We start from the raw sequence: 26,918 nt of genomic DNA on the forward strand, positions 1-26,918 counted from the left end.
CAATGAAAAACCATCATTTAAGGCAATAAAAATTAAAATCAGTTTTGGTCCAACAGCGCCACTAGCGTTCTACTACTAATATTTCTATTGCTATGATGCACCTTCTTAAAACATTGATGAAAAGCTGGATACAATAAAAATTTAACATACATGAGAAACTATACATTTGGAAACTACTATACTGCCCATAAACGCATAATTGTCCCATGTGAATAGGAAATCCAGCAAACATGGGACTGATATCCGTTTATGGGCAGTATACTGAAAGAAGGGTGTAGCTCTATTATGTGCAGAATAGTGATGAGTTGCATATTCTTTTGAATAAATATTGGAAAGTGAAACTACTGTGATAGTTTATTTGCAAATGAAATTTGAATTATGCGTAAAGTGTTCATATTTAGCAGCACGAATGCTAATCTTCTCATGTACTTGTAAACAACTTTGAAGTTTCATTTTCAAGTATTTTTAACTAGATTATTTCAAAACTTTAGAGTAGGTATATAATTTTCTGGGGATTGGTTTTCTGGGGAATGGTTCATTCTGGGGAGTGAAATTCTGGGGAATGGTACATTCTGGGGAATGAGATTCTGGGGAATGGAATTCTGGGGAACGGGTTTCGGGGGAATGGTTTTCTGGGGAATGTTATAGAATCATTTAGACCCCCCTAACCATTCATTCCTAGGCACGGTACGCATCACACCATAAATTAGGGATCACCTGTGAGTTGGACTTTTACCACCGGAACAGGCAGTCCGTAGTGTTAATTCTTAGCCAATTGAAAAATCGCTACCAACACTACGCGGCTATCTAGACTGCTCAGGAAAATGAGGTTTTTTTTTCTATCTTTATTAACGAGAATTTTAGCCCTGGGCTAGTTCATCTCGGGACCAACGGCTTTTTTAGTGACTATCTCGGGGATGGGATTCGATCCCAGGTCCTCGGCGTGAGAGGCGTGTGTTCTAACCACTACACCAGATCCGTCCCCTAAAAAAAATGAGGTTATTATTGATGATTAACTCCTAACGTGCCCAAGCAGCCAACCAGCATAGTACCAGAAACCTAAATGCTCATTACTCAAATACGGCTGCATCAAATCGCTTCAATTTTTCACATTATACTCTCATTGATGTATTGTTCTGAAAAGTGAATACCCGAATACGACAAAAATTCTGTTGCCTGAGAACTTTACGTTGGTTATAACTACGCGTCGTTCCTCCAGGGGAATTTTGGAATATCTCCGGATCCAGCTGGACAATGATCAATATCGACACCGATTCTAACACTAGAAGAGTTTTTTGATAACTTTCATTTTCATTTTGCAGCGTTTGGTGGGGCAATGAGAGCGCAAGTCAGTCCAAAGCCGAGGAAAGGGATAAAAATGGTGCAATCGTGAAACAAAAAAGTTATAGCGATTTGATTTTTTTTTTTTTTGCGGTAGAAAATGAAGCTGCCAGTAGAGGGGTTAAGTCAGATTTTTGTCATCATCTAATGACATACTAGTTAATCAATTAGGCCTTAAAACGAGTTGTTAAACTATATTCAAACGATGAAATTGTGAGCTCCAGCATCAGTCTGAGGTATTCATTTACATTCTTTAAGCGCTGAATAAATCTATCTCAAATGAGGAGAAAAAGTACCCTATATAATAATCCTAACTTTCATCTGCATCTACCGGCAATGGAATATTGGCCTCATCGTCGTCATCTTCCTGCATTTCCTCTTCGCTTTCCCACACATCGCGATAGGTTGTGAATTGACTGGAACCGGGCATCACGTCATTGGCAATGGTGGACATAACGTTCTCCTTGATTTCCTGTCGCCGCTGAAGTCGTTCCCCTGCATATTGCTCTTGGGCCTTTTGGATAAGAACATTCTTCTCTTCTTGCAGTTTTATGGACTCCTCTAGGCTTAGGACCTTGGCTGGAGAGTGTGTAATTGCCGGCGGCGTCGCGGAAGTGTTTTCCCAGTTTTTGGAGTGCCCCAGGAATCTTTGCTTTTCCTTTTCTGGATCGTGGACATCTGACTTCGTTGTGCGGAACGGTAGAAATTTTTGCTTGGGGGAAAGATTCGCCTCCTTCTTGCACAGCAAAATGGAATGGCCATCCAAAACCGGATTACTCGCTGGGACTGTGGTTTCACCGGTCATTCTCTGTTTGAAGAAATTGTTCAGCTTGCCAGCAGATTTTTGCACATCAATTTCAACCAAGTCAGCTGAAGCGCATTCCAATTGATCTTGCTTCATTTGTTCGATGTCCTCAAGATCTTGCTGCGTGACCAACGTTGGTTCCGGCTTAACTAGAACTATCTTCTTCTCTAGCTGAGTGCTTTGGGCTAAGATTTTCAACGGATCGACGTTTTGTTCATCGAAGTCATCGTCACTATCAACGACATCGGTGGCATCCTGTCCAGCATTATACTTTCCGCTCCATTCCATCTTGGCCAGAGATAATTTCCCGACGGAAGCTATGTTCAGTTCCGAGAACATTTCCGCAGCACGATCTACATTATCATACACTTGGAGCTGCTGTAATATTTGTTGATAGAAACGTTCGATCCTGGCGCCTTTATCCGGGAGCTTTGATATTCGTGCTCTGAATTAGAATTTAGTGCTGTTAATTTGATGAATCACAATTGTAAATGCGATACTTACTTATTCTTCAGCAGCAGCTCTTGGCGGTCCTTCAAGTCCAGAAGTTCGGTTTTGCTAAGCTTAGTGATGTCTTGAATGTAGCCTTGCCGTTCCTTCTCATTGCCTCGCGATATGTCTCCGGGGACTTTGGTAAGTGTTGGATGTTTGTACATTACGATGGGTTATTTTATTTACTCGATCAACAATTTCACACAGGTTTTTCCTTGACCTGACGAAAGGTATAATGCATGTACTCCAACAGGGTATCGTTGACTTATAAAATTGCAATCCCAAATCCAAAGCTTCGACCAAAAAAACGTATAAGCCATCAGCTGCAGCAATGCAAAATAAACAATCCAGATTTCCGTCTTGGAGGAACGGTTGGAAAATGAGCATGAAATCATTCTCTTGATTATTATTGCAGCGGCACGGCGGTTCAATTGCACCTTTAATAAGTTTTAGTCAAAATGGAATAGTATTCTACAATCCTGTCCATGTCGATGTTACGCAAAATAAATATACTGTTTCGCGTTGAAAAATGGGTTAATCAACGTGTGAAGTTCGATTTTTGACAAACTTCACCGCGTCGCAACTCGAGTTTTAATAAATAGTGCGCATTAAACAGACTAAAATACAAAGAGACGAAATCAGCTAGCAACTATGCCAAATCTATTACGCAGTACTGCCAATGTTGGGGTTTGTGCACAAATTTCATAACGCCGAAAATGACATTTTTGACAACTAACCACCAACCCCCTCGTAACACTTTTTGTATGAATATTTTTGTCGTTTTCGTTTTTAAACCTGGGTTAGTGTTAACCTGACTCCAGAATAAAAAAACGTTTTCAGGTCAATCTGTCAAACCGTGTGTTGGTGTGTGTGCCATCACGCGGAGCTGTCTTGTCAAACGTTGCTTCGCTATAATATTCTTGTTCAACCTGTGTTTGCCGTTTTTACCAAGCTAACACAAAAATACAATAAATATTATAAGCGCAGACAGACGTTCAAGTTGGACTCAGCCACTTGTGTAAAAACATGGCCGCCACAAATCGCCAAGTGGCAATCAGCTAACAGATGGCGTTAGTGGCGTATGCGTCCCGCCACCACCCCGATCACATTTCGTTGACAGCACGACACACAACCGCTCCCACAGCCGGCGTGCTCAACGCTAAAAACTATGTACCTTTGTTTTGGGCTGGGTGGGTGATGTTCCCTTTTGGATCCAATTTCTCATGTAAAAATCAATAAAATCCATTGTAATTTTACCACAAGTTGGCATTCAATTTACTCACAGATTCATGCTAGTATAACACCCTTGAATGATCGTTACTCATGTAAAATAAATGGGCGTGAAAGTATCACAATTGTGTGAATCATTTTTGAAGTGATTGTTTTGATAGTTTTGTTCAGTGGGTGGTGGACTGGGTGGTAAGCGAGAAGATGAAGCCACGTGCTTTTACAAACTGTCACTGTACTGCAGCAATTTGCTCCCTAGATGACACCACGGTAGAATTTACCCAGGAATTTTGAATAAATTTGTTCCTGCTTAAACGTCTGTCTGCGTTATAAGTATTATATTATTATGCAGTGCGGGAATAGTTATTACGCAACTGAAACCAGTGCTGTAATGATTCATTACGTAACGCTTTCTCATTACGCAACTGTTTTGAGTTGCGTGAAGAATCATTACAAAAAAAAATTCAGAAATTGTAAAATTATGGTTTATGCATTCCGATACAATTTTTGATACCGTCAAGTGATCTTCTACGAAATTGCAAAAAATGTTGTTCGTAACTCGTTGCAGAACTCGATTTTTACAGCACTCGGCAAGCCTTGTAGGATAAATTTACGACGCGTGCTGTAAAAATCATCATTCTGTAACTTGTTCCGTAAACTACTATTTCGTATCCGTTTCCAAAACTGCGCAAATCTCATGACAATAATTTCAGCTGTTGCTTTTTTCAGGCGGAAATTTCGTCGAAACTAGAATAAAATAATTCTGTACTCAAATTGTATACAAATGCATATACCGTAATCTGGGTGCATATTGATCACATCGCAAGGCACGTTTCACAGCTCTTTGTTATGCCATCCTTTGGAATCTCCATAACTCGATATCCAAGAGACCATCGACTTAAAGAATTATTGAGCTGTAGACTATACGGACACAATCCCAAAATCAAAGGAACAAATTTCTGTATTTCCAATACATTAATGATCACATCCTTAAGAAGGCAATATTATTTTGGTAAAAGTATTTTAAAAACTATTATTTGAAAACTTTTTTTTTGTAAAATCACGTTACTTTACTGACAATCAATAATTTTATTTGTTTATGTTTTGAACTTTTATTACAACTTACAAGGATTTATTCCTCCAAACCTTCAACCTCCAAACAAAAACTAGTATTTTAAAATAAATATCGAGTTATGGAGACATTTACCTCTAACGTGACAGCGACTAGTGGAGATATCGAGTTACGGGAATATCGAGCTAAGGAGAGCACGATGTAAAGAAATTCGAAGTTACCGATAAATCCATCTATTTATAGCATATATCGAGTTGTGGAGAGTCGACTGTAATTCAAAATCATCATTAGATGTTTAAAAAGTAGAAAATATGACATATCTGTGATGTAAACGAAACATTAAACAACTAATCTGTAGACGAATTTCGGCGCGCATTTTCTTCAAAAAAAAAATTTCTTGCTGGCGAGTAATGGAAGAAAATTACTGCTCTTCGAAGAAATTGTTCGCCGGAATTTACCTACTGATCATTCCAGTGATCAATTTGACCCCGGATTACGGTACATACTACCTTTTTATCCATACCATGTAGTTCTCCACCACGTCGTTCATAAAATTGCCCACACGCTTTCGCTTAATTATATTTTTTTTTTCGAAATATTGAGGATTTTGCCCTCTATTATGTCGTTTTCGTTTTTAAACCTGGGTTAGTGTTAACCTGACTCCAGAATAAAAAAACGTTTTCAGGTCAATCTGTCAAACCGTGTGTTGGTGTGTGTGCCATCACGCGGAGCTGTCTTGTCAAACGTTGCTTCGCTATAATATTCTTGTTCAACCTGTGTTTGCCGTTTTTACCAAGCTAACACAAAAATACAATAAATATTATAAGCGCAGACAGACGTTCAAGTTGGACTCAGCCACTTGTGTAAAAACATGGCCGCCACAAATCGCCAAGTGGCAATCAGCTAACAGATGGCGTTAGTGGCGTATGCGTCCCGCCACCACCCCGATCACATTTCGTTGACAGCACGACACACAACCGCTCCCACAGCCGGCGTGCTCAACGCTAAAAAACTATGTACCTTTGTTTTGGGCTGGGTGGGTGATGTTCCCTTTTGGATCCAATTTCTCATGTAAAAATCAATAAAATCCATTGTAATTTTTACCACAAGTTGGCATTCAATTTACTCACAGATTCATGCTAGTATAACACCCTTGAATGATCGTTACTCATGTAAAATAAATGGGCGTGAAAGTATCACAATTGTGTGAATCATTTTTGAAGTGATTGTTTTGATAGTTTTGTTCAGTGGGTGGTGGACTGGGTGGTAAGCGAGAAGATGAAGCCACGTGCTTTTATAAACTGTCACTGTACTGCAGCAATTTGCTCCCTAGATGACACCACGGTAGAATTTACCCAGGAATTTTGAATAAATTTGTTCCTGCTTAAACGTCTGTCTGCGTTATAAGTATTATATTATTATGCAGTGCGGGAATAGTTATTACGCAACTGAAACCAGTGCTGTAATGATTCATTACGCAACGCTTTCTCATTACGCAACTGTTTTGAGTTGCGTGAAGAATCATTACAAAAAAAATTCAGAAATTGTAAAATTATGGTTTATGCATTCCGATACAATTTTTGATACCGTCAAGTGATCTTCTACGAAATTGCAAAAAATGTTGTTCGTAACTCGTTGCAGAACTCGATTTTTACAGCACTCGGCAAGCCTTGTAGGATAAATTTACGACGCGTGCTGTAAAAATCATCATTCTGTAACTTGTTCCGTAAACTACTATTTCGTATCCGTTTCCAAAACTGCGCAAATCTCATGACAATAATTTCAGCTGTTGCTTTTTACAGGCGGAAATTTCGTCGAAACTAGAATAAAATAATTCTGTACTCAAATTGTATACAAATGCATATACCGTAATCTGGGTGCATATTGATCACATCGCAAGGCACGTTTCACAGCTCTTTGTTATGCCATCCTTTGGAATCTCCATAACTCGATATCCAAGAGACCATCGACTTAAAGAATTATTGAGCTGTAGACTATACGGACACAATCCCAAAATCAAAGGAACAAATTTCTGTATTTCCAATACATTAATGATCACATCCTTAAGAAGGCAATATTATTTTGGTAAAAGTATTTTAAAAACTATTATTTGAAAACTTTTTTTTTGTAAAATCACGTTACTTTACTGACAATCAATAATTTTATTTGTTTATGTTTTGAACTTTTATTACAACTTACAAGGATTTATTCCTCCAAACCTTCAACCTCCAAACAAAAACTAGTATTTTAAAATAAATATCGAGTTATGGAGACATTTACCTCTAACGTGACAGCGACTAGTGGAGATATCGAGTTACGGGAATATCGAGCTAAGGAGAGCACGATGTAAAGAAATTCGAAGTTACCGATAAATCCATCTATTTATAGCATATATCGAGTTGTGGAGAGTCGATTGTAATTCAAAATCATCATTAGATGTTTAAAAAGTAGAAAATATGACATATCTGTGATGTAAACGAAACATTAAACAACTAATCTGTAGACGAATTTCGGCGCGCATTTTCTTCAAAAAAAAAAAAATTCTTGCTGGCGAGTAATGGAAGAAAATTACTGCTCTTCGAAGAAATTGTTCGCCGGAATTTACCTACTGATCATTCCAGTGATCAATTTGACCCCGGATTACGGTACATACTACCTTTTTATCCATACCATGTAGTTCTCCACCACGTCGTTCATAAAATTGCCCACACGCTTTCGCTTAATTATATTTTTTTTTTTTCGAAATAACTGATAAAACCAAATCTGCACCTCACTGGCAGGAGTTTCGAGTTAAAATTTGATTCAAATAATTTGACCTCGGAAGCAGCGAGCGTAACCGCAAGCACACAGTTTTGCATTTTGGATGTTTTTTGTTGGTTTGTACTGAAGAACAGTTCTTGTTGTTACAATCTTGACAATTCGTATGAAGTTGTATTGGTGAACCCAGTCATGAAACCGTGATTTATCACAGTGCGAACCTATCGGTTTTGGGGTTGGAACTAGTGTGAAACTAGGTCCAACCTGAGCGAATAAAAAAACGTTTTGACAGCAGTTAGGTTGGAACTAGTGCGAACCTAGGTTGGAACTGAACAAAAACGAATTCGACATTTGAAAATTTTATATGAGCTGTAACATATTGTGGATATCCTGTATTTTGCTCATGTATGATCGATTATTATGGCAAAATATTAACGTGACCGATTAAAATGAGCTCAGTGTGAGCACTTTATTTTGGCGATGACTGTGAACAACTCGAACCTATGATAAATATTTAAAAAAACCAAAATTATTCAAGTCACGCTAGGACCATATTCTGGGTAAAATTCTTCCAGTGTGTATGGTGTACCGGCAGACCGAGAAACGTCATCAACCTGTCGCATTCACATAAAATTTCACACCACACTTTCTTTTCTCAGTCTGATCCGAGTTTCGTTTAGATTGCAACATGTAAGTTGAACAGTGCTTTTTTAGTTAAAATGTGTATAACTATTCCTGAATTTTTGTTCCAGTAGCTGGTGCAGTCTTTTTTATCTTGTTTCTGTTATACAGTTTGATAATTTCGATAGGAGCGGCCAAATCACTTCGAATTGTGATGTAAGTATTTCCAGAACCAAATTCAATCAAGTCCTTCATCTTTACCAAAATTTAGTGCCTTTCTATTTTAGTAAGAACACGTAATTCGTCGACGATGGCAGATTCAGCAGGGGATCAGATCGTCAAGCTGAAAACGTTGGGTCTCAGTGAGCAAAAAGCGAAGGAAACGTTAAAGAATGCTGCCCTCAGTAAGACGATTTTGGCGGCTCTTTCGTTCGTTCCGGCGGATCACGCCTTTGCCGAAGGGGAAGGTCTTCTGATCTACCAGGCTTGCACCAAGATCAAACAGCAATCCATGGAACATCTGGAGTTTTTGGTGCGAAACATTCTGCAACGGAAACTGGACACCGGAATTCGAGTAGATGCTGCTTTGGAGTTTCTGCTGCACAACGGAACTAACAAAACCGTTAATGTGCTCGAATTTGAGAAGGCTTGCGGTGTGGGAATTGTGGTCACGCCGGAGGAAATCGATCGCGCCGTAGAAGCGGTGATTGCTCAGAACAAAGAAACGATCGTTGCCCAGAGATATCGCTTCAATGTTGGAAAGCTTCTAGCGGAACTGCGTGGCAAACTGCCATGGGCCGATGGCAAAGCCGTGAAAAACGAAGTGGATGTTCAGATGTTTGATCTACTCGGTCCTAAAACGGAGGCCGATTTGGCTCCTCCGCCAAAAGCTGAAAAGAAGCCAAAAGGAGAGAAGACAGTCGCTGAAAAGTCCGTTAAAACAGCGTCAAAGGAACTACCTTCCGGTTCCGAATCGGTATCCGATGGCGCGAAATCCATTGCCGAGTTGATGAAGTCGGTTCATTTCCACGCCCCTGGTGAGAACCATAAAACTGATGGCTATGTGGTAACCGATCAGACCGATCGTCTGTTGACGGAACACCTTAAGCGAACCGGGGGAGCCGTTCGCACTCGATTCCCCCCAGAACCGAACGGAATTTTACACATTGGCCACGCGAAGGCCATCAACATTAATTTTGGATACGCCAAGTCGAAGTATGGCATCTGTTTCTTGCGTTACGACGATACAAACCCGGAGAAAGAAGAGGAGAAATTCTTCATCGGGATCAAGGACATGGTCGAATGGTTGGGTTATGAACCCTACCAGATCACCCACTCTTCGGACTACTTCCAGCAGCTGTACGATTGGGCTGTACAACTAATCAAAAATGGCCTAGCCTACGTGTGCCATCAAACCGCGGACGAAATGAAGGGATTCAATCCGGAACCGTCCAAGTGGCGTGATCGTCCCATTGAAGAGAACCTGCAACTGTTTGAGGATATGAAAAACGGGAAGATGGACGAAGGCGCGGCCACGCTCCGTATGAAGATCACTTTGGAAGAGGGCAAAATGGATCCGGTGGCATACCGGATCAAGTTCATTCCCCATCATCGAACGGGAAGTGACTGGTGCATTTATCCAACCTATGACTATACGCATTGCCTGTGCGACAGTATCGAAGATATTACGCATTCGCTGTGCACCAAGGAGTTCCAGTCTCGGAGGTCCTCCTACTATTGGCTTTGCAATGCGCTGGGAATTTACTGCCCGGTACAGTGGGAATACGGGCGCCTGAATGTGAACTATACGGTCGTCTCCAAGAGAAAGATTGGCAAGTTGATCACTGAAGGTAAGTTTCCCAAACTATGGATCGCGATCAATGACAAGGGTGTTGAGTAGGATAGAGCATGATGATCAATTGAAAAATAATGTTAATAAACGTAGAAGGCTTTGCTTACACATTAACTCGCATAAGAGTCCCATATTCTATGGGATTTCCTATATAAATGGGACTGTTATGCGAGTATGGGCAGTTAATGTCAAGTCAAGATACATGTCATGGAAAATTCAGTCTTTTAACGCAAAATGAAGACTGGAATTATCACCTGCAGAACCACCGGTCTCAACATTGACGTAGTCAAGTCTCCCAAAAGCATTCATGCAATAAATTTTGAAAAAAGAAAAAATATTTTGGCTATGAAACGATATGGAAGCAATCAACTTCTTAAAATATTCTTCTAGCGAAAATTTATTGAAAGAATAATTTTATGCAGGTATTTGGTGATATCAAACTGAAGTTTTCAAGAAGTGAGTGCGAAATGAAACAAAATGGTTTGTAGGTAGGGTAGATGTACCAATAGTGGAACTTCATTAAACCGCCTAAATGCAAGAAGCGCAATTAATGAACATGTTAATGTTGTAACGGGAAGCAACGACCATTGACTTAATGAGAAAAATGATTTCATCGCAGTAATCCACGGCCTGTCAGGGAAAAATAATACCTCCACTATGGACCGATGCACGAGTTCACTATCTGACGTTTGAGCGGTGCCGTGTTATTTACGTGACCATGGCAACAAGTGAATTCGGCACCGCTCAAACGTCAAATTCGTGAACTCGTGCACAGGTCCATTGGTACACTGTTCCTTTAGTTGCGGTATATTTTTAATTTATGTTCCTATAGTTGCGGTATCCGTTGTTTTCTTATGGGATCCTCCACTATAGGAACACTTTACCGCAACCTGGGAGGGAGGCACCGATACTACACACGAAATATAGAACAACGTTTGTTTGAACTGCAAGATAACTCCAGCTTGCCAACAACAATCAAGGCAGGCTTGGGGAAAACCGCTAGTTTTCTTTTGTATGGGGCTCTGCACTGTTTTGATTTTGCATGGGATTTTGACGTTTACTGGCCTTGTTGTTTACAAATTTTGTGAAGGGGTGAAAGAGAGAGAAAGATTTTTGTGCAGAGCCCCATTGTACTTTCGATCTTTCCTGACAAACATGGAAAAAGGGCCACAGTTTTCTACGCAATAAATATTAATTTTCATTGGAAAAAGTAAAACGATGCGTTTTTCCATGCTTTATATTCAATCAGTTGAAAGGTGCTCACGTGACATTACTTGCATTATGTGCATGAATTGATTTTCATTCAATTTCAGTCACTTTTGATGAAATGCGAAAATGTGTTTTAATCAGTTACGCGCTTTTTCCATGTTAGTCCAATGTTTGAGATCTGGGCTCACAGTGACAGTTCGTGACAGCGGAATCTCGGCTCACTATGACGTACAGAAATTTTGTATTGGTTTCTCCCTCCCAGACCACAACTATTGGTACAAGTAAGATAAGTTTTAGCAATTTCAGTGATATTTCATCAGTTTTAAAGCAATTTGAACGCTCTTTTCATCTATTCCGTGTATCAACAAGCCAATACGTCGATTGGCAGTGTCGGTTCTGTGGCTAATGTAATAAAATCAGTGAAAACGGCACTACCGCAACTATAGGAACACCCACAACTAAGCGAACACGTATCCTAACCAGGCTTTGGAAAATTTAACGATCAATGACTCACGAGCCATAATTTTAGCCCATTTATACGCCTGCATTCATACAACACACATGACATTTACCGTTCGTTGAAGATAACGAGCCGTGAACTAAAACAAGACAGACACACACCATCCACTGTTTGGTCCCGACCATTGTGTGTCAACACTTGTAACATTCGCTGACCCACACTCATTTGGATCAAGAGACAGAGGCGAATATTTTTTTTTATTTTCAGTGCTATGTTTGCAACCAAAAGGGGGTTCAATGGTCCAATAGATTATAGTTAGGTTGTTATAGGCTGCATTATCAGAAAATATGAAAGTTATTACCAATTTTATGCAAAACATATATCACCCGAATGGCTCGATACTGTTGCAGCCTGTGAGAGTTGCTGCTCTTGAACGCTCTCGTGCCACGTAGCAAACGAGAGAGTGAATGTTTACATTCATAGGGCTCTCCGAATGCGATGTGCCACGAACTATTACACTCTCCGAATATGGTTCGATCGGCTTATTCTGATCGAAATCCAAACACTAGGTAACTAATGCTGTTTTGTGATTATACTCGAGAATTTGTTTTTGAACGTGAAGTTGATCCTGGTTGAACTTCTATTAGAAATGGCAGAATACTTCAGGACTCTGACAGAGAAGGCAGAGATTCTTTTAGTTTTCGACTGCGATAGAGAAGGCGAAGTACCAAAAACATCATGTGTAGGACTCTGATAGAGAAGGCAGAGTTCCTTTTTGATTGGACGTCGATAGAGAAGGCGAAGTACCAAAATACCATGCACGGCCCTGATTGAGAAAGCAGAGGTCAGTTTTGACTGAATTCTAATTCAGAAAGCATGGTGTCCCGTAAATAAAAGGTGTCTGACAGAGAAGGCAGAGCTAACACAAATATACTATTCATTGAGGACTGATTCGAAAGACTAAGAGATAAAAAGAGATTCTTGGATGTTGTGACAATGAAGGAAATTAAAATATATTGTCGAAAAAGACGGTTCCATATGTTTGGAGAAGTTAACTTGTTGTAACACATTTTAGAAATGTTATCGTTCAGTGGGTACAGTAAACAAGGCCTAGATCTATAGAAAGTTTTATGAATGAATTTGCAATTTATAATTTCATGATGCAGATATACAACAAAATAGATCAATATTTGTTCGGCATTGCGAAATCCTGACAAATTTCCGATTATTAATTGATGATTATAAATGTGTTGATTCAATAATTTAAGAATAGTTGAAGAAGTTGAGTAAACAAGTGCACTAAACTAAACGGTGTGCTTACTTGATTCTGATGGAGGAGACAGAGTTTTTTTTCTCTAATGGACTTAGATAAAGAAGGCGAAGTACTAAAATGCCATTCAAGACTCTGATTGTGAGATCAGAAGTCTGTTTTGACTGGATCCCAACTTAGAAAGCGCATGGAGGTTTCTGTCAGAGAAGGCAATTAGTGTAAGTGTTCCCTTAGTTGTGGGTGATCCTATATAGAGATGGGCGAACCGTTCGCGAACGGTTCAAAAGAACTAGTTCTTTGCGGTGAACGAATGATACGTAGTTCTTTTTTTGAGAACGGTAGTTCAGCAAGAACGGTTTACTGAACTCGAACTGCGAATGAACGAACGCAACGAACTGGAGGAGAGAACTATTCGGCATGCATTCTTCGATCGTTCTCACCGAACGAAAGAAACAAAACGAAGCAAATGAAGAACGCTACACTCCGCTTTTGGTATGTCCTGTCCTTTCTACGTCCACAAGACGCTGCACGCAAAAAAATTGTGCGGTAAAAACTACCATTTTAGGGGGTTAACTTAAGCGCTCGCACCGGCAATTTTCAGCAGACCAGAAATGCGCTTGATTTTACCATGTCTATAGTCGGAATCAGATTGTTGTAAATTATTTCTGTCAAATGTACCAGTAATGCGGTGGGGTGTACCGCAAACATAGTAAATTGGTCTGAATTTCCATGGTAGTTTCAAGAATGGGTGTAGTCAGCTAAAATAGTTATTTTTACCACAGAATTTTTTCCCGTGTGGTTATGATTATGTGCGACGAATGAGCAACGAATGAAATGTGTTTGTGTGAATGATGAGTCCTCGTCGCTTCGCTTTAATCATTTCAATCATTCAATATGTGTTTGGATTAGCTGGATAAGGCTAAATACGGACTGACAAGGCTTGGCGCGCAAAGAAAAGCGCAAGGAATAAGCTTATCTATTTTTATTTTATAATTTATTTTACAATAAATCTTTTATTCTAGTTTCCAAATAAATGCATTCTGTTCAATTTTCTCTTGTCAAAGTTTTCTAATTGTAAACAGAAACATAATTTAATTAATCATAATTATTATTAATTAATCATAATTTAGCAGAAAATTCCCGCGCTGACTAAAAAAATTTTCATGAGTCGTAATACATTATTTTGAAAGCGAAAAAAAAAGATTTTTTTTAAGAACGAAAGAACGGTTCAAAAGAACTAGTTCTCTTTCGAGAACGGAACGAATGGGAACTGTTCATTGAAAAGAACTGTTTTGCCCATCTCTAATCCTATAGTTGCGGTAGTGCCGTTTTCATTGATTTTATTACATTAGCCACAGAACCGACACTGCCAATCGACGTAATGGCTTGTTAATACACGGAATAGTTGAAAAAAGCGTTCAAATTGCTTGAAAACTGATGAAATATCACTAAAATTGCTAAAACTTTTCTTACTTGTACCAATATTTGCGGTAAAGTGTTCCTATAGTGGAGGATCGCATAAGAAAACAACGGATACCGCAAGTATAAGAACACAAATTAAAGATATACCGCAACTAAAAGAACAGTGTACCAATAGTGGAGGTATTATTTTTAACTGACATGCTGAAAATTGACATCTTTTATTGTCTTTTTTTTTTTAAATACATTCAACAAAGTCACTGTTGGAGAATGTTTTGTAGATTTTGAACGTTGTTTGATGTTTCCATGTTTTCATAAATTTTCCAACTTGTAACAGTTTACTGAGATGCAACCATAAAAATTATACTATAGGCAAGGAACGTCATGTGGGGGTGGTTCAAAAGTTTATGGCAATCTCGCGTAAAAAGCTGGATAGAGGACTTCCCCCTATAAGCACCATGTTTTATTTTGGACTAATCAATACAGAGTCAGAATTAGGGCGAATGTGAACACTAATATATTCTTAGTAAAATCAGTTTGAAGTTCAGCGGATATAATTTAAATTCTATATTATGTTTCCGATAGATTTAATTTCATGATGCAATTTTATATGATATTATTACAATATTACTTTTGTAACAAACCGTTTGATTTATTTTCATATTATGAACAACATGTTAAAATAAATAAAAATGTATCATGCGCAATACATTAAAATTTAGAATTGTTGCGCCCCTCGGTTTTTCGTCTCATTCAGGTTGTCAGCAGCGATTGCGCCTTTTGACCTCGTCGTTCTGGTTTGACTATCATCAGCTTCACCGTTTTGCTACGCTCTTTCACACGAATCTTCATCACTATCGCCCTTCTGCACACTCAATTTTAAATGCGCCCTGTGGTTACCCGCAGGGGGAAGAGAGGGGCGAAATTGACATCAGAGTTCGCATCGAAAGAGAATATCAAATTCGCCTTTATGTTTTTCTCACTTATTTCGTGAAAAACGTTATTTTATGGAACAGCTGTTTATACACAGCTGTTCCATCATATATGATTGTATCATATATCATATATGATTGTAATTCATCAAATAAACTGTTGGGTGAATAAAACACAATTTGTTTACATTTGTCAGTTAGGCCGTAATTCTGGTACTGTATTGTAATGTTTGTAGCTATGAAGTCACATTTTAGTCATTTTTTATAATAATCTCATGTCCTCTATGACCGTACAGTGAAAATGGTAACCTATAATAGCTGGGATCTAGTTTATAATTAGCTTTTTCCATAAATGTAGGATATAAAAAAATGACAGCAACAAAAATGAAGCATAAACAATTTTCTGTCCTTGGAAGCCTTAAACAGTACTGTAAACATGTTGTTAAGGCAAATGAGCGTACGAGAAGCAGTTACAAGATATGATGTATAGTTAGTCATCTCTCCATAACTCAATAATGAAGGGACCATCGAGTTCTAGAGATATCGAGTTACAGAACACAAAACTAGTACAGATGCGATTCAAGGGACCATCAAGGTAGCCATGAACACCATTTTTTATGGTTCGCTAACTCGATATTGATATACGGAGTATTAATTGAGCAAGGGATAGTTGACTGTACCTGAGAGCACAAGACCGCATAAAAACCTTCGAGCTGGCAAAGAAATTGTCAGGAACTACAAACGCGGTCGATTCTTGAAGACATTTTCACCTGAATATGAGCAACCGCTAGCGCAACATAGACTTATATGGCGCTTATCAACAAGGAATTCATGATACTGAGCAATAATCTCGCTTATATGCTTCATACGCTGTCATCATGCGAAGAATAAACCCACAAGGTATGTGCTGACATACGAAGCAGACCTTTCTGTGAATTTGGTGTAAACTTTGATGGTGCAGATCATAGTGTCCGGCCATAGAGGACACATTTCAGTGCATACGATTTAATGTAGCCCACCATAAACATGAATTGTACAGGTTTTTTTTTTCTCATGTTATTTTTTACTTAAATTATTCTAAATTTTGTAGACTGTACAAAAATAAACGGTAAAATTAATGTAAATTTTGTCTCCCCCCTAAATACATCTTTATATACATACAGTCAACTCTCCATAACTCGATATTGAAGGGACCATCGAGTTAGGGAGGTATCGAGTTACAGAACACTAAATCAGTGCAACTGCGATTCAAGGGACCATCGAGGTGAAAACCAACTTTTACTATGGTTCTCTAACTCGATATCGAGATACGAAATATCGAGTAAGGGAGAGATGACTGTATATTGTAGCTTGAGCTGCATGATTACTTAGGATATCAATAAGTTAATGAGAAAAAAAAATGTAAACACATAACACATTGCAGTCAATGACGGATTCTAAATACTTCTTTTCCTTTTTTCTCGCCAGGAATCGTGGAAGACTGGGATGACCCTAGGCTGTTCACTTTGACCGCCTTACGGCGTCGCGGTTTTCCATCGGAAGCCATTAACAACTTCTGTGCGCAAATGGGTGTCACCGGCGCTCAAAGCTCCGTAGATCCATCCGCCTTAGAGGCTAGCGTACGGGATGTCCTGAACATCACGGCTCCACGGGCCTTAGTCGTATTGGAACCCTTGAAGATCACCGTCACGAACTTCCCGCACAGAGAACCGCTGGAAATTCAAGTTCCTAACTATCCCAGCAATCCTGAGAAGGGATCTCATTCCATTTGGCTCGATAAGGTTCTCTACATTGAACGGTCCGATTTCTCCGAAAGCCCAGAGAAAGGGTTCCGTCGCCTAACGCCGTCCCAGTCGGTTGGTTTGCGATATGCTGGATTTGTTATAAAGGTAGCTGAAGTTATCAAAGACGAAAACGGGGCTTTGAAGGAATTATACTGCGTGTGTGACAGCAGTGAAACAACCGAAAAACCGAAGGCCTTTATTCAATGGGTATCTCGGCCGAACGAGATTGAAGTCCGCTTGTACGAAAAGTTATTCAAACATAAGAACCCCGAAGACGCCAATGAAGTACCCGGAGGATTTTTGAGTGACTGTAACCTCGATTCACTGAAAGTCATCACAGCTTACGCCGATGCCTCTGTCTTGAATGCTAACGTTTATGATAAATATCAGTTCGAAAGAATTGGATACTTCTCGGCCGATCCGGACACACGTGAAGGACATCTAGTGTTCAACAGAACAGTAACTTTGAAGGAAGACGCCGGCAAAAATTAATCGTTTTACTTGTTCATTTATTGCCTTGGTTCAAATAAAGTAAAGTATATTCGGCAGCAACCATAAAAGTTCATTAATTATTTGGTCCGATATTGCCGAACTACTTACCTACATAAGTTCGACGAAGCAGCAAGGATCAATTCCGCTTCCAGCTAGAGCCAGATAGTACGCCGCGTCCAATGAAATGAGGGTTAAATCATCAACCTTGTTTCTGTCCTCGAAAAACTCGGTTGTAGTTCTGTGTGAGGCCTCTGAAAGACGAAAGAATAATTTAGCGAAGCTTGGGTTATCGCCAGCAGAGCATAATGGTACTTTTATAGTTTAGTTGGATTTTCAACAAGGGGGCAGAGAAGAAAACTCATGTCGCGAGCATGCGATCTCTCACAATTTCAAATACATTAAGGTACCGCGGGGCAAGTGGGTAAATGGGGTAGGGAGATTAGGGGCAAAATGAACACCCCCTTATTATCTGAGAATATGCATTGCATATATCATTAATTTTTAATACACTTTATGAAGGGGCCTTCCTTAGCCGAGTGGTTAGAGAGCCGCGCAAAAGCAAAGCCATGTTGAAGGTGTCTGGGTTAGATTCCCGGTCGGTCCAGGACCTTTTCGTAAAGGAAATTCCCTTGATTTCCCTGGGCATAAAGTATCATCGTACCTGCCACACGATATACGAATGCAAAAAAGATGGCAACTTTGGCAAATAAAGTTCTCAGTTAATAACTGTGGAAGTGCTCATTGAACACTAATCTGAGAAGCAGGCAGTGTCCCAGTGAAGTCGTAGTGCCAAGAAGAAGAACACTATACGAACTGTTTGATTTGCTTCAACTATCCTCTGGAATTTTAGTTTACTTTTTTCCCAGCTTTAAATTGATTTATAGGCAAGGCGATAGAAGAAACTAATTTTTGAGCAAAGTTACTAACATTGAGAAGTTTTTTCTTGCTAAAGTGAAGTGTGGACTTAAAAAGTAAAGCACTCAAGTAAAATCTTCTTTTTACCGATGTAATTTTTACAGCTGAGCCTGTATGAGCGAAATGTCGATTTTACTTGCGGATTGTATTTATGAGCGGAACATTTTTTCGTACGAAAAAGTGACAGCCCCATTTGATTTGCATGGCAGGCGTTAGCGCCGTTATGAAATCAGATCTACTTCTCAGCAGCGTACAGCTCAAGTAATTTCGATAGCGGAATCATTCCCTGACCATTTCTTATCCTATCTTTTGGCACAGTACTTATGAACAGCGGACCATCCATAATGCGATAGAGAGGAATCCTTTTTACCTATCAGAACGTTCGACACCCATTAGTATAATAAAGTTTCCACTTAACTCCATGTGTTTAGACCTTGGACTGGATCGGCGGAACACAACCAAATCGAAATAAAATAATTATTAATTATTTAATTTAATTAAAAATTATTAATAAAACCCGAACCGTTTTAATTAATGTTTTTTTGAACGATTGGTACAGTTGTGGTGACGGTTGAACATTTAATTTAGTGTTTTTTTTTTCTGGAATAATTTTCGCGCAATCTGACAGTTGCACACTGCAAGGGTGATTTTCTTTCAGGTGCTGATAGAGCTGTGGGTGGAGAGGGTGGCATTTGGTCGCGAACGTCCTCCCCCACCTTGAGTCACCTGTACCTCAATCCGTTGGAAAACACAAATATTCTGGATTGGATAATTGGACTCTGCTTGACCACGCCGCAGGCCACTGAGTAGGCGGCGCATTGTCATTCTTGACCAGTACTAAGTTAGTACTACTAACTGATCTTTCTCCACATTTTTTTTCAATTGTACGCCACTTAATCCGAGGTTGCAAGTTGGTGACGTACTCATCGCGCCAACGCACAGTGCTTCGTCCCTTGGACAAAAGTCAAAAAATCAACTTTCATATTCGACCGAATCAAGTAGGCCATGATGTTAACATATGTTTTGAGCGTGTATTAGAAAGTTCGTGTAGTTTTCAAAACAAACCAAAACACCACGTGTTGACAAGTTGTTTCATCGTTCTATATTATTCATTGTTTTCGTGTCAATCCAGTCCCTCTACAATTCGTTTCATTCCCATCCTTATTATATTTTCAAAATGAAAATCGTTATGAACCGTATTGAAACAAGTAAGTAGGAGTCATTCCATTCAATTTTCTGTGATATATTTTAACAATTGCTTCTGAGCTACATACTTTTTAATACAGAAGAAAATTAAAATACTTATCTTCTTTTTGCCCATAAAAAATACCTCAAAGTACCTTTCTGAAATCCACTTAAAAATAAAATTTGAAGTATTTTTTTAAATTCTGGAAGTGATTCCAGCTGCATATGTTTGTCAATTGTATGTCATCTTATGATTTTTAGGATTGTTTCGAGCAGTAGTTTTCTGCCGCTCCACCCAATCGGAAAAATCATGTTCTGAATTTCATGTACAGTTGTTATGGCACTGATTCTTTCTCCAAGATATTTGAGAATGAGCTAAAGACGTTTTGCAAATTTTATTGTTGCAAAATAATCCAAAAGTGGGCTAAATGTGGAAGATCATACACAATTTTCGTGAAGCAAAACTCCGACTGGTTAGCAAAACCAGTTCAGCTCCCTCGCAATCAGGAAATTGACGATGCAGATATTTCCAGCTCGGCTGCAAACGCTGACATGGGGCCTCACAAACTGTTCAAGAAAAACTAAAAAAGGACGTGTTGCAGATCTTATCAACGAAGAGCTCGCATTTGCTGACAATTTATCAAATTCTTCGACTGGGGATCAAGTACAGGTCATGACTGCAGCACAGGCATTAGCTTTGAACATTGATTTAGATCTGTCGGAACGAAAGTACAATTTGCTTCGAACCACTTTGAACGAATTACATCCGAACTTGCTTCCTAGCCTTTATACGCTAAGAGAAACAAAAAATAACTCCGAAACCGATTTCTGCATCAGAAACAGCTGCTACAGTCGATCTACAACAGCTCATGAATTGTACTGCCTCCAGTATCATGACGGATATCTCATTGGAAGCTTCTATTGCTGTAAAACTAATTTGCAAGTGGGGCTTCGATGGAAGTTCAGGACACAGCAAACATTTTCGGAAACAGGAAATCGGATGAAAGTTTGCTGACCGGAACCGTTGAAAATGTTTAAAAATAAAAGAAAATAAAACCCTCTGGTCAAACAACGTTTCAATTTTCTTTTGTAGCAATAATTCAGTTCTCGGATGATTAATAGCTCGTAAGGGGCGATCCATTAATTACGTAAGACAATTTTCGGGGTTTTTCAACCCCCCCTCCCCCCATGGTAAGATATTTTGTATGAAAATTAAAAATAAATTGTATGGCGCGTAAGAAATCTCAAACCCCCCCTCCCCCCATAAACCCTTACATAATTAATGGACAGCCCCTAAATGAATTGTGTTGCTAATAAAAAGGAACTTTATTCAACCTTTTTTATTGGATTTCATTTTATTCATTGGAATAATCCGTACTTCAATATTTTTATAATTTTATTATTTTTTTTTTTTTGGTTATTGAGACACTTTTATGGTTACGTATGTCACATACATCGTTCACGCAAACGACTCAAGTACTTTTTCATGCATTTTTATTTTGAACATTTCTTCCAAGCGAGCACTGTTCTATGGTGTCAAATGTAAAATTTGACGTATAAGCCACTCATGCCATTACTGATGTAATATGTGTCATTTATGCCAATAATGATTTTTTTGTGTATAACGAGATCCTCCTCAACATCGTAGGGCAAAACCGCATAAAACATCCCGTTATGACTTTTGTCCCCAAGTGCCATACGTTCGAAGCACTGTGCGACACCGCCTCCTGTCAAAATTTTATTCTTAAAAGAAGCGATCAGTTGTTCAAAAACGTATCGTAAAATGCAGCCCGGTGCTAGGCAGCCATGTTTCAGAGGTCTGCCAGAGTCTATATGGGGCTCTGCACTGTTTTGATATTGCATGAGATTTTGACGTTTACTGGCCTTGTTGTTTACAAATTTTATGTAAGAGTAAAAGAGAGCGAAATATTTTTATGCAGAGCCCCATACAGAGATTTGCGCGAAGAGACTTCTTTGAATGATTGTTCTTCTTCGTCTTCGAAAATAGCCCCTATCTGTTTTGCTGGTCTACTCGATAGGTAGACGGTTTGACAGTTCGATAGGTAGATTTGCTTTCACTCTTCGCGCAACTCTCCATTCATAGACTCTACACGGAAAAATCAGTTTACCTACCTAAATTGAGTTGATTTTACCCAAAATTAAGTATATCGATTATTCTCTCAACCCAAAATCTCTCGGTATTCTCTCTCTTTCCCACCAATGTTGTCAAAAACAGAGAGAGCTGCACCTACTCAATGGGGGTAGTTTGGCCCAATAAGCCAAATTTGTGTAAAATGCATTATTCTCAAGCTTGGGTTGAATGAACTTAATTTTGCGTTGAATCAAACCAAATTTAAGTAAATTTTTCTTATGGCTTTAAAGGCAAAGTACCTAATGGAGGCCTCAGACATTTAGCCAAATTTGAGTTATTGGGCTCAACTACGGTTTTGCGTTGAAACAACTCAGATTTGAGTAGATCCGCGTTGCCGTGTAGGTCAGCATCAAACTCAAGAACAACAACGTACAATGGCGTAATCATATGGGGAAAGTTTTTCTCCGTTATTTAAATGTATTTCACACTAACCATATCAACTCTAATTAACCTTCTGTATAGCAAACCTAGCAAACGAAGAGTTTGTAACCGTTTGTTTGTACTACAGTCATCTCTCCCTTACTCGATATTCTGTATCTCGATATTTCCCCTAACTCGATGGAATGCGCGGTCCCTTCAATCTAGCATGCTTTGATACCTCTGTAAGTCGATACCTCTCTAACTCGATGTTCCCTAACTCGATGCTATCTGTTTCAGTTTCCCAAGTAAGTTTACCTCTCTAACTCGATATTTTCATGAAAAGTTCCAAATGTCCTCGAAACGTTAATAAAATTCACGAATTTGATGCTTATGATTAAATTTATAGTAAAATTGAAGTTTACTGCCAATTTCTGGGTGTTGAAATTTTTAATTTTTGCTGATCTGTAAAAAAGTGTCACAAAGATAAATGTGGTAAAATTGTATTGTTTTTCACGTGAAAATAACTATTTTGAATGTATCTTGTCAAAATAATAAAAAGTTTAAAATTTGAAAAATATGGTTTCTGTATCTCGATACCTCCCTAACTCGATGTTCCCTTCAATATCGAGTAAGGGAGGGTTAACTGTAATATAACTATTGTTGTGAGAAATGAAATTTTTCGGCAAAAAAGATTTTGCCCTCCTCGATTGTTAGTCCTCAAATGACTATTTGTTTACAAACATTGAGTTGTCAGTGGGAACCAGAGATGTTTGCTCGTTATTTCCCAATGGGGTTGTATGGGCGGTGTCAGGAGGCTGGTAAAATGGACTATTGCGGTGGCGCGTTTTGAACCTAGTTCTCCTTGTCTGATTTTGTACCACCCTAATTTTCAGAAACGCCGAAAAGAAAGGAGCCGAACCGGAATTCATCTTACCTTCCACTTCCGCCACCAGCCTTTCCACGTATTGATAGAAATCCTTGGCCTCCAGTTGGTCGCCTCTGTAATCGCTTGCCATCTGGCGCAAATCCATTTTGAGTAGATTTTGCCGATCCGTTGCATCCAAAGTTCGGAGCGATTTTTGTTGATTTCTCGACAGCGTTTCTTTGAACTTTTCATCCGCAAGATAGTCCTTGAAAGAGATTCTGTCGATGGCTTTCCGGACGTCGATCGCTTTCAACGTGTTCTGCATCTTTTTGTAGCGTTTCAAATACTTTGCCAGCCGTTCCTTGGGAGTTCTTTTGGGGGCCATTATTTATTATTTTGCACACGCTCGAGAATGGGAAATAATTAAATTGCACTTCGAGAGGGATTCGCGATTAGGGCCTATCTGACAAATCAATAACAATGAGAAAATAATCAATGAAATTCTCATGTGCAATTTTAAATCCCAATTGGAGAAAATATACTCAAACTTTAACCTTTTCACTTTAATACACATTTCATAAACCTACACTCAGGCAAATGGACTATCGATAAACATAGGAACCCCTTATGAAAATTCGCCACAAGGAATCGGGTTGAAATTCATAAATTTGCCTTATGAAACCGAAATTTGAAAACAAAAATAGTTTTCGCGGCAACCTGGAATCGAACCAAGGACCTTACTATCGATAGACTCGTACGTACACCCCGCGCCTATCGACGCCTTGGTGTGGAGTGATGCTAAAACGATACATAAAGCGTTCGTATTGCGATAATCGTTCCATCTTTCATAAGGCAAAAAGTATGAATTTCGATAGTCCAGTTTGCTGCGTGTAGTTTTAAAATCCTCATCAATACCACACACATCTCCTACAATTCCCCTAGCTATTTCGTACTCAAAAAATCTTTAAAGGTTTCGCCTAAAACGTACTCGAGAATGCCAGTATCGCCCAATGTTATGAGCCTGTAATCGATATTATTTTCAGTGTCGCCTATTACTTTTGCGCCGTGTTTATGGGGGCAGGATCCGTCATTGATTTCGGAATTTTCAAAAGCAGTTTTTTCGTTCAAAATCAAGAATGTTTACAGGATAATGTGTTCACTGTATTCTATTCTTTAGCCGAAACACAGTGAACACATTTTCATCGAATAATTTTCAGTTTTGAACAGAAAAACTGCTTTTGAAGTTTCGATGATGACGATGATTACGATGACGGAGCGTTGATCGTTATATTCTGGTTTCAAGTTAGCCCACCATGTACCTTGTTTATTTCTTGTTTGCAGTGTCGCCGTTTACTCTCGCCGTGTTTTGATTTCGATTTCAGATGCGCCCATCACTTTGATAAACAAAAACACAGGCGTAATCAATGAAGTGTGTGGTTTTGCATGAGGTGAAGTTTCGTCTTCTACAAATTTACGTTTTTTGAATAGTTAAATTATCGATAGGGGAAAACTTCAAGTGCAGTGAACAGTGTTGTGAAAAACTCAATTTCTCACAACTCACGCTTGAGATTTTTCATGCGTGAGTTGTCAATCATGCAACTCAGCAGTCAAAAAATCATGGATGAGTTGGCTCACCTTTTTAACTCATTGTCTCGTATTTCCACAGTTTACTCACACACGGCAATAATTTCTTGTTAGTCTGGTAAAATTATGTTAATCCTTTCTAACGAAAACAACAACATTCGAGTTTCACGAGTTTTTGCCGGGTTTTGCGACTGAATCATTTTTTACGGTTTGAGTTGATTGAGTTGATTTTGCATCAAAATCTCAAGCGTGAGATTTGCGAAGCAGATCTCTAATGAGTTTGCTCTCACGGGAGAGCGTATTGATTGAGATTTTGAGTGTGAGTCTATCAACACTGGCAGTGAATAGACAATCAAGCTACAATTTCAACGCTATATTTCCTTAAATTGTGTACATTTTGTCAGTTTCGCCTAGTTCGCGAATCTTTCTAGACTTGTTTCTGCACTTACTTTACTTTACTTTTGCTGGCGCTACGTCCTTCAAGACATGACCTGCGCCACAATGTTACGCCAACTAACTCGGTCCATGGCTGCTAACCTCCAATTCCTCGATCGCCCCACACTTCCAAGATCCTGCTCCACTTGGTCAAACCACCTAGCTCGTTGCGCTCCCCTTCGTCTTGTACCGGCCGGATTTGAGTTGAACACCATTTTTGCAGGATTGTTGTCCGGCATTCTCACAACGTGTCCCGCCCATCGTACCCTTCCAGCTTTGGCGACTTTCGTGATACTGGGTTCACCGTAGAGTTGCGCAAGCTCGTGGTTCATTCTTCTCCTCCATACGCCGTTCTCACATACTCCGCCGAAGATCGTCCTAAGCACACGTCGTTCAAAAACTCATAGCGCTTGCAGGTCCTCTTCAAGCATTGTCCACGTCTCATGCCCGTAGAGTACTACCGGTCTTATTAGCGTCTTGTACATGGTACACTTAGTACGGAAGTGAAGTTTACCAGACCGCAAGGTCTTGTGGAGTCCATAGTAAGCACGACTTCCGGCGATGATACGTCTTCGAATTTCTCTGCTGCAGTTGTTATCCGACGTTATCAATGATCCGAGATAGACGAATTCGTCCACCACCTCGAACTCATCCCCGTCGATCGTCACGCGTCTGCCTATGCGAGCTCTATCGCGCTCGGTTCCCCCAGCCAGCAGATATTTCGTCTTCGACGTATTTACCTTCAATCCAACCCGATCTGCTTCACGTTTCAGCCTGGTACTTGTTTCTGCAGCTGCAGACGAAAAACTTTTTCTGATTTCGGGATTGATTTCAACGCTTCCCTTTTTGAATCCCGCCTGGGTGACTCAGCTGCAGAGCTGCCAGATGATTTGATAGAAAATCTGTATCCACCAGGTAACAAAATATGTGTCCCATACAAAAAAAAATCTGTGACCATACAAAAATTGATGAATGAAAATCTGTGTCCCATACAAATTAAATCTGTGGCATAATAATATATCTGTGTAATACAGATTTATCTGTATTAAATACACAGATTTTTTTATTCCGACACAGATTTAATTTGTATGGGACACAGATTTTCTTTCAACGATTTTTGTATGGACACAGATTTTTTTGTATGGGACACAGATTTTCTAACCTGGTGGATACAGGTTTTCTATCAAATCGTCTGGCAGCTCTGCCCAAAAGCAAGAGTCCAGGGATTAGCATGGGGATGTACCAGGGAATTTATACGCGTTGCATGAAAAATTTTGATTCTTGGAAAATCCAGAACGATTTATCCCAAAATTGTCCATCGAAATTAGAAATCCTTTATAAGAGAGATTCGCGGAAGCTGACATTTCTGTCAAAGTGTGAGCCAATCGAGCAGCGAGAGCTGTCAAAGTGTGAGCCAAACGAACATGCGTTATGTTTGTTTTGAAATTTTCTTGAGGAGTAATGTAATCCGCTTGAAATTATTTCGGTAAAAGTAATTTTGCATGAAGCAAAAAAATGAAATGTTTTACTTTTTTGAATTTTTGTCAATGCGATATTTAGTTTTTGATTTTTTCGGCTGTTTATTAGTTTTGATATGTAGCTCAAAGATCTATAACGAAACAAAATACGCTTACAGCAATGAGGAAGTCATGCCCGTGTTACAATATTATTCTCGACGCCGAGCAAAAT

General features: G+C 39.2%; 2 protein-coding genes across 6 annotated transcripts; one reads left to right on the forward strand and one right to left on the reverse strand.

The window, feature by feature from the left end:
* Positions 1 to 1,508: 1,508 nt before the first annotated feature.
* Positions 1,509 to 25,265, reverse strand: LOC5580159. Of its 2 annotated transcripts, none has more exons than XM_021853703.1 (4): positions 25,244 to 25,265; positions 17,842 to 17,984; positions 2,651 to 2,858; positions 1,509 to 2,591 (listed from the first exon to the last, which is right to left on the reverse strand). In XM_021853703.1, exons 3-4 carry the CDS (start codon positions 2,800 to 2,802, stop codon positions 1,652 to 1,654), a joined length of 1,092 nt encoding a protein of 363 aa, XP_021709395.1. In that variant the 5' UTR covers positions 2,803 to 2,858; positions 17,842 to 17,984; positions 25,244 to 25,265; the 3' UTR covers positions 1,509 to 1,651. The 2 variants fall into 2 exon arrangements, with proteins under 2 accessions (XP_021709395.1, XP_001661632.1); XM_001661582.2 differs by lacking the exon at positions 25,244 to 25,265 and adding an exon at positions 23,280 to 23,683.
* Positions 8,273 to 17,801, forward strand: LOC5580157 (probable glutamine--tRNA ligase). 4 transcript variants are annotated; one of them, XM_021853701.1, is made up of 4 exons: positions 8,273 to 8,384; positions 8,450 to 8,531; positions 8,587 to 10,165; positions 16,925 to 17,801. In XM_021853701.1, the coding sequence occupies exons 3-4, from the start codon at positions 8,626 to 8,628 to the stop codon at positions 17,731 to 17,733; spliced, it is 2,349 nt and encodes a 782-aa protein (XP_021709393.1). In that variant the 5' UTR covers positions 8,273 to 8,384; positions 8,450 to 8,531; positions 8,587 to 8,625; the 3' UTR covers positions 17,734 to 17,801. The 4 variants fall into 4 exon arrangements, with proteins under 4 accessions (XP_021709393.1, XP_001661633.1, XP_021709394.1 ...); XM_001661583.2 differs by having other exon boundaries at positions 8,603 to 10,165; XM_021853702.1 differs by having other exon boundaries at positions 8,287 to 8,384; positions 8,447 to 8,531.
* Positions 25,266 to 26,918: the final 1,653 nt, after the last annotated feature.

Source organism: Aedes aegypti, chromosome 3 (assembly GCF_002204515.2).
Source record: "Aedes aegypti strain LVP_AGWG chromosome 3, AaegL5.0 Primary Assembly, whole genome shotgun sequence".
NCBI classification, from domain to species: Eukaryota; Metazoa; Arthropoda; class Insecta; order Diptera; family Culicidae; genus Aedes; species Aedes aegypti.

What these genes read in the sequence shown, in the direction of transcription:
- LOC5580157 (XM_021853701.1), top strand. Translation starts at nt 8,626, where the DNA reads ATGGCAGATTCAGCAGGGGATCAGATCGTCAAGCTGAAAACGTTGGGT. An exon ending in TGGCAAGTTGATCACTGAAG is followed by an intron (nt 10,166 to 16,924) that starts GTAAGTTTCCCA and finishes TTTTCTCGCCAG; the next exon opens with GAATCGTGGAAGACTGGGAT.
- LOC5580159 (XM_021853703.1), bottom strand. Translation starts at nt 2,802, where the DNA reads ATGTACAAACATCCAACACTTACCAAAGTCCCCGGAGACATATCGCGA. An exon ending in GAGCTGCTGCTGAAGAATAA is followed by an intron (nt 2,592 to 2,650) that starts GTAAGTATCGCA and finishes ATTCTAATTCAG; the next exon opens with AGCACGAATATCAAAGCTCC.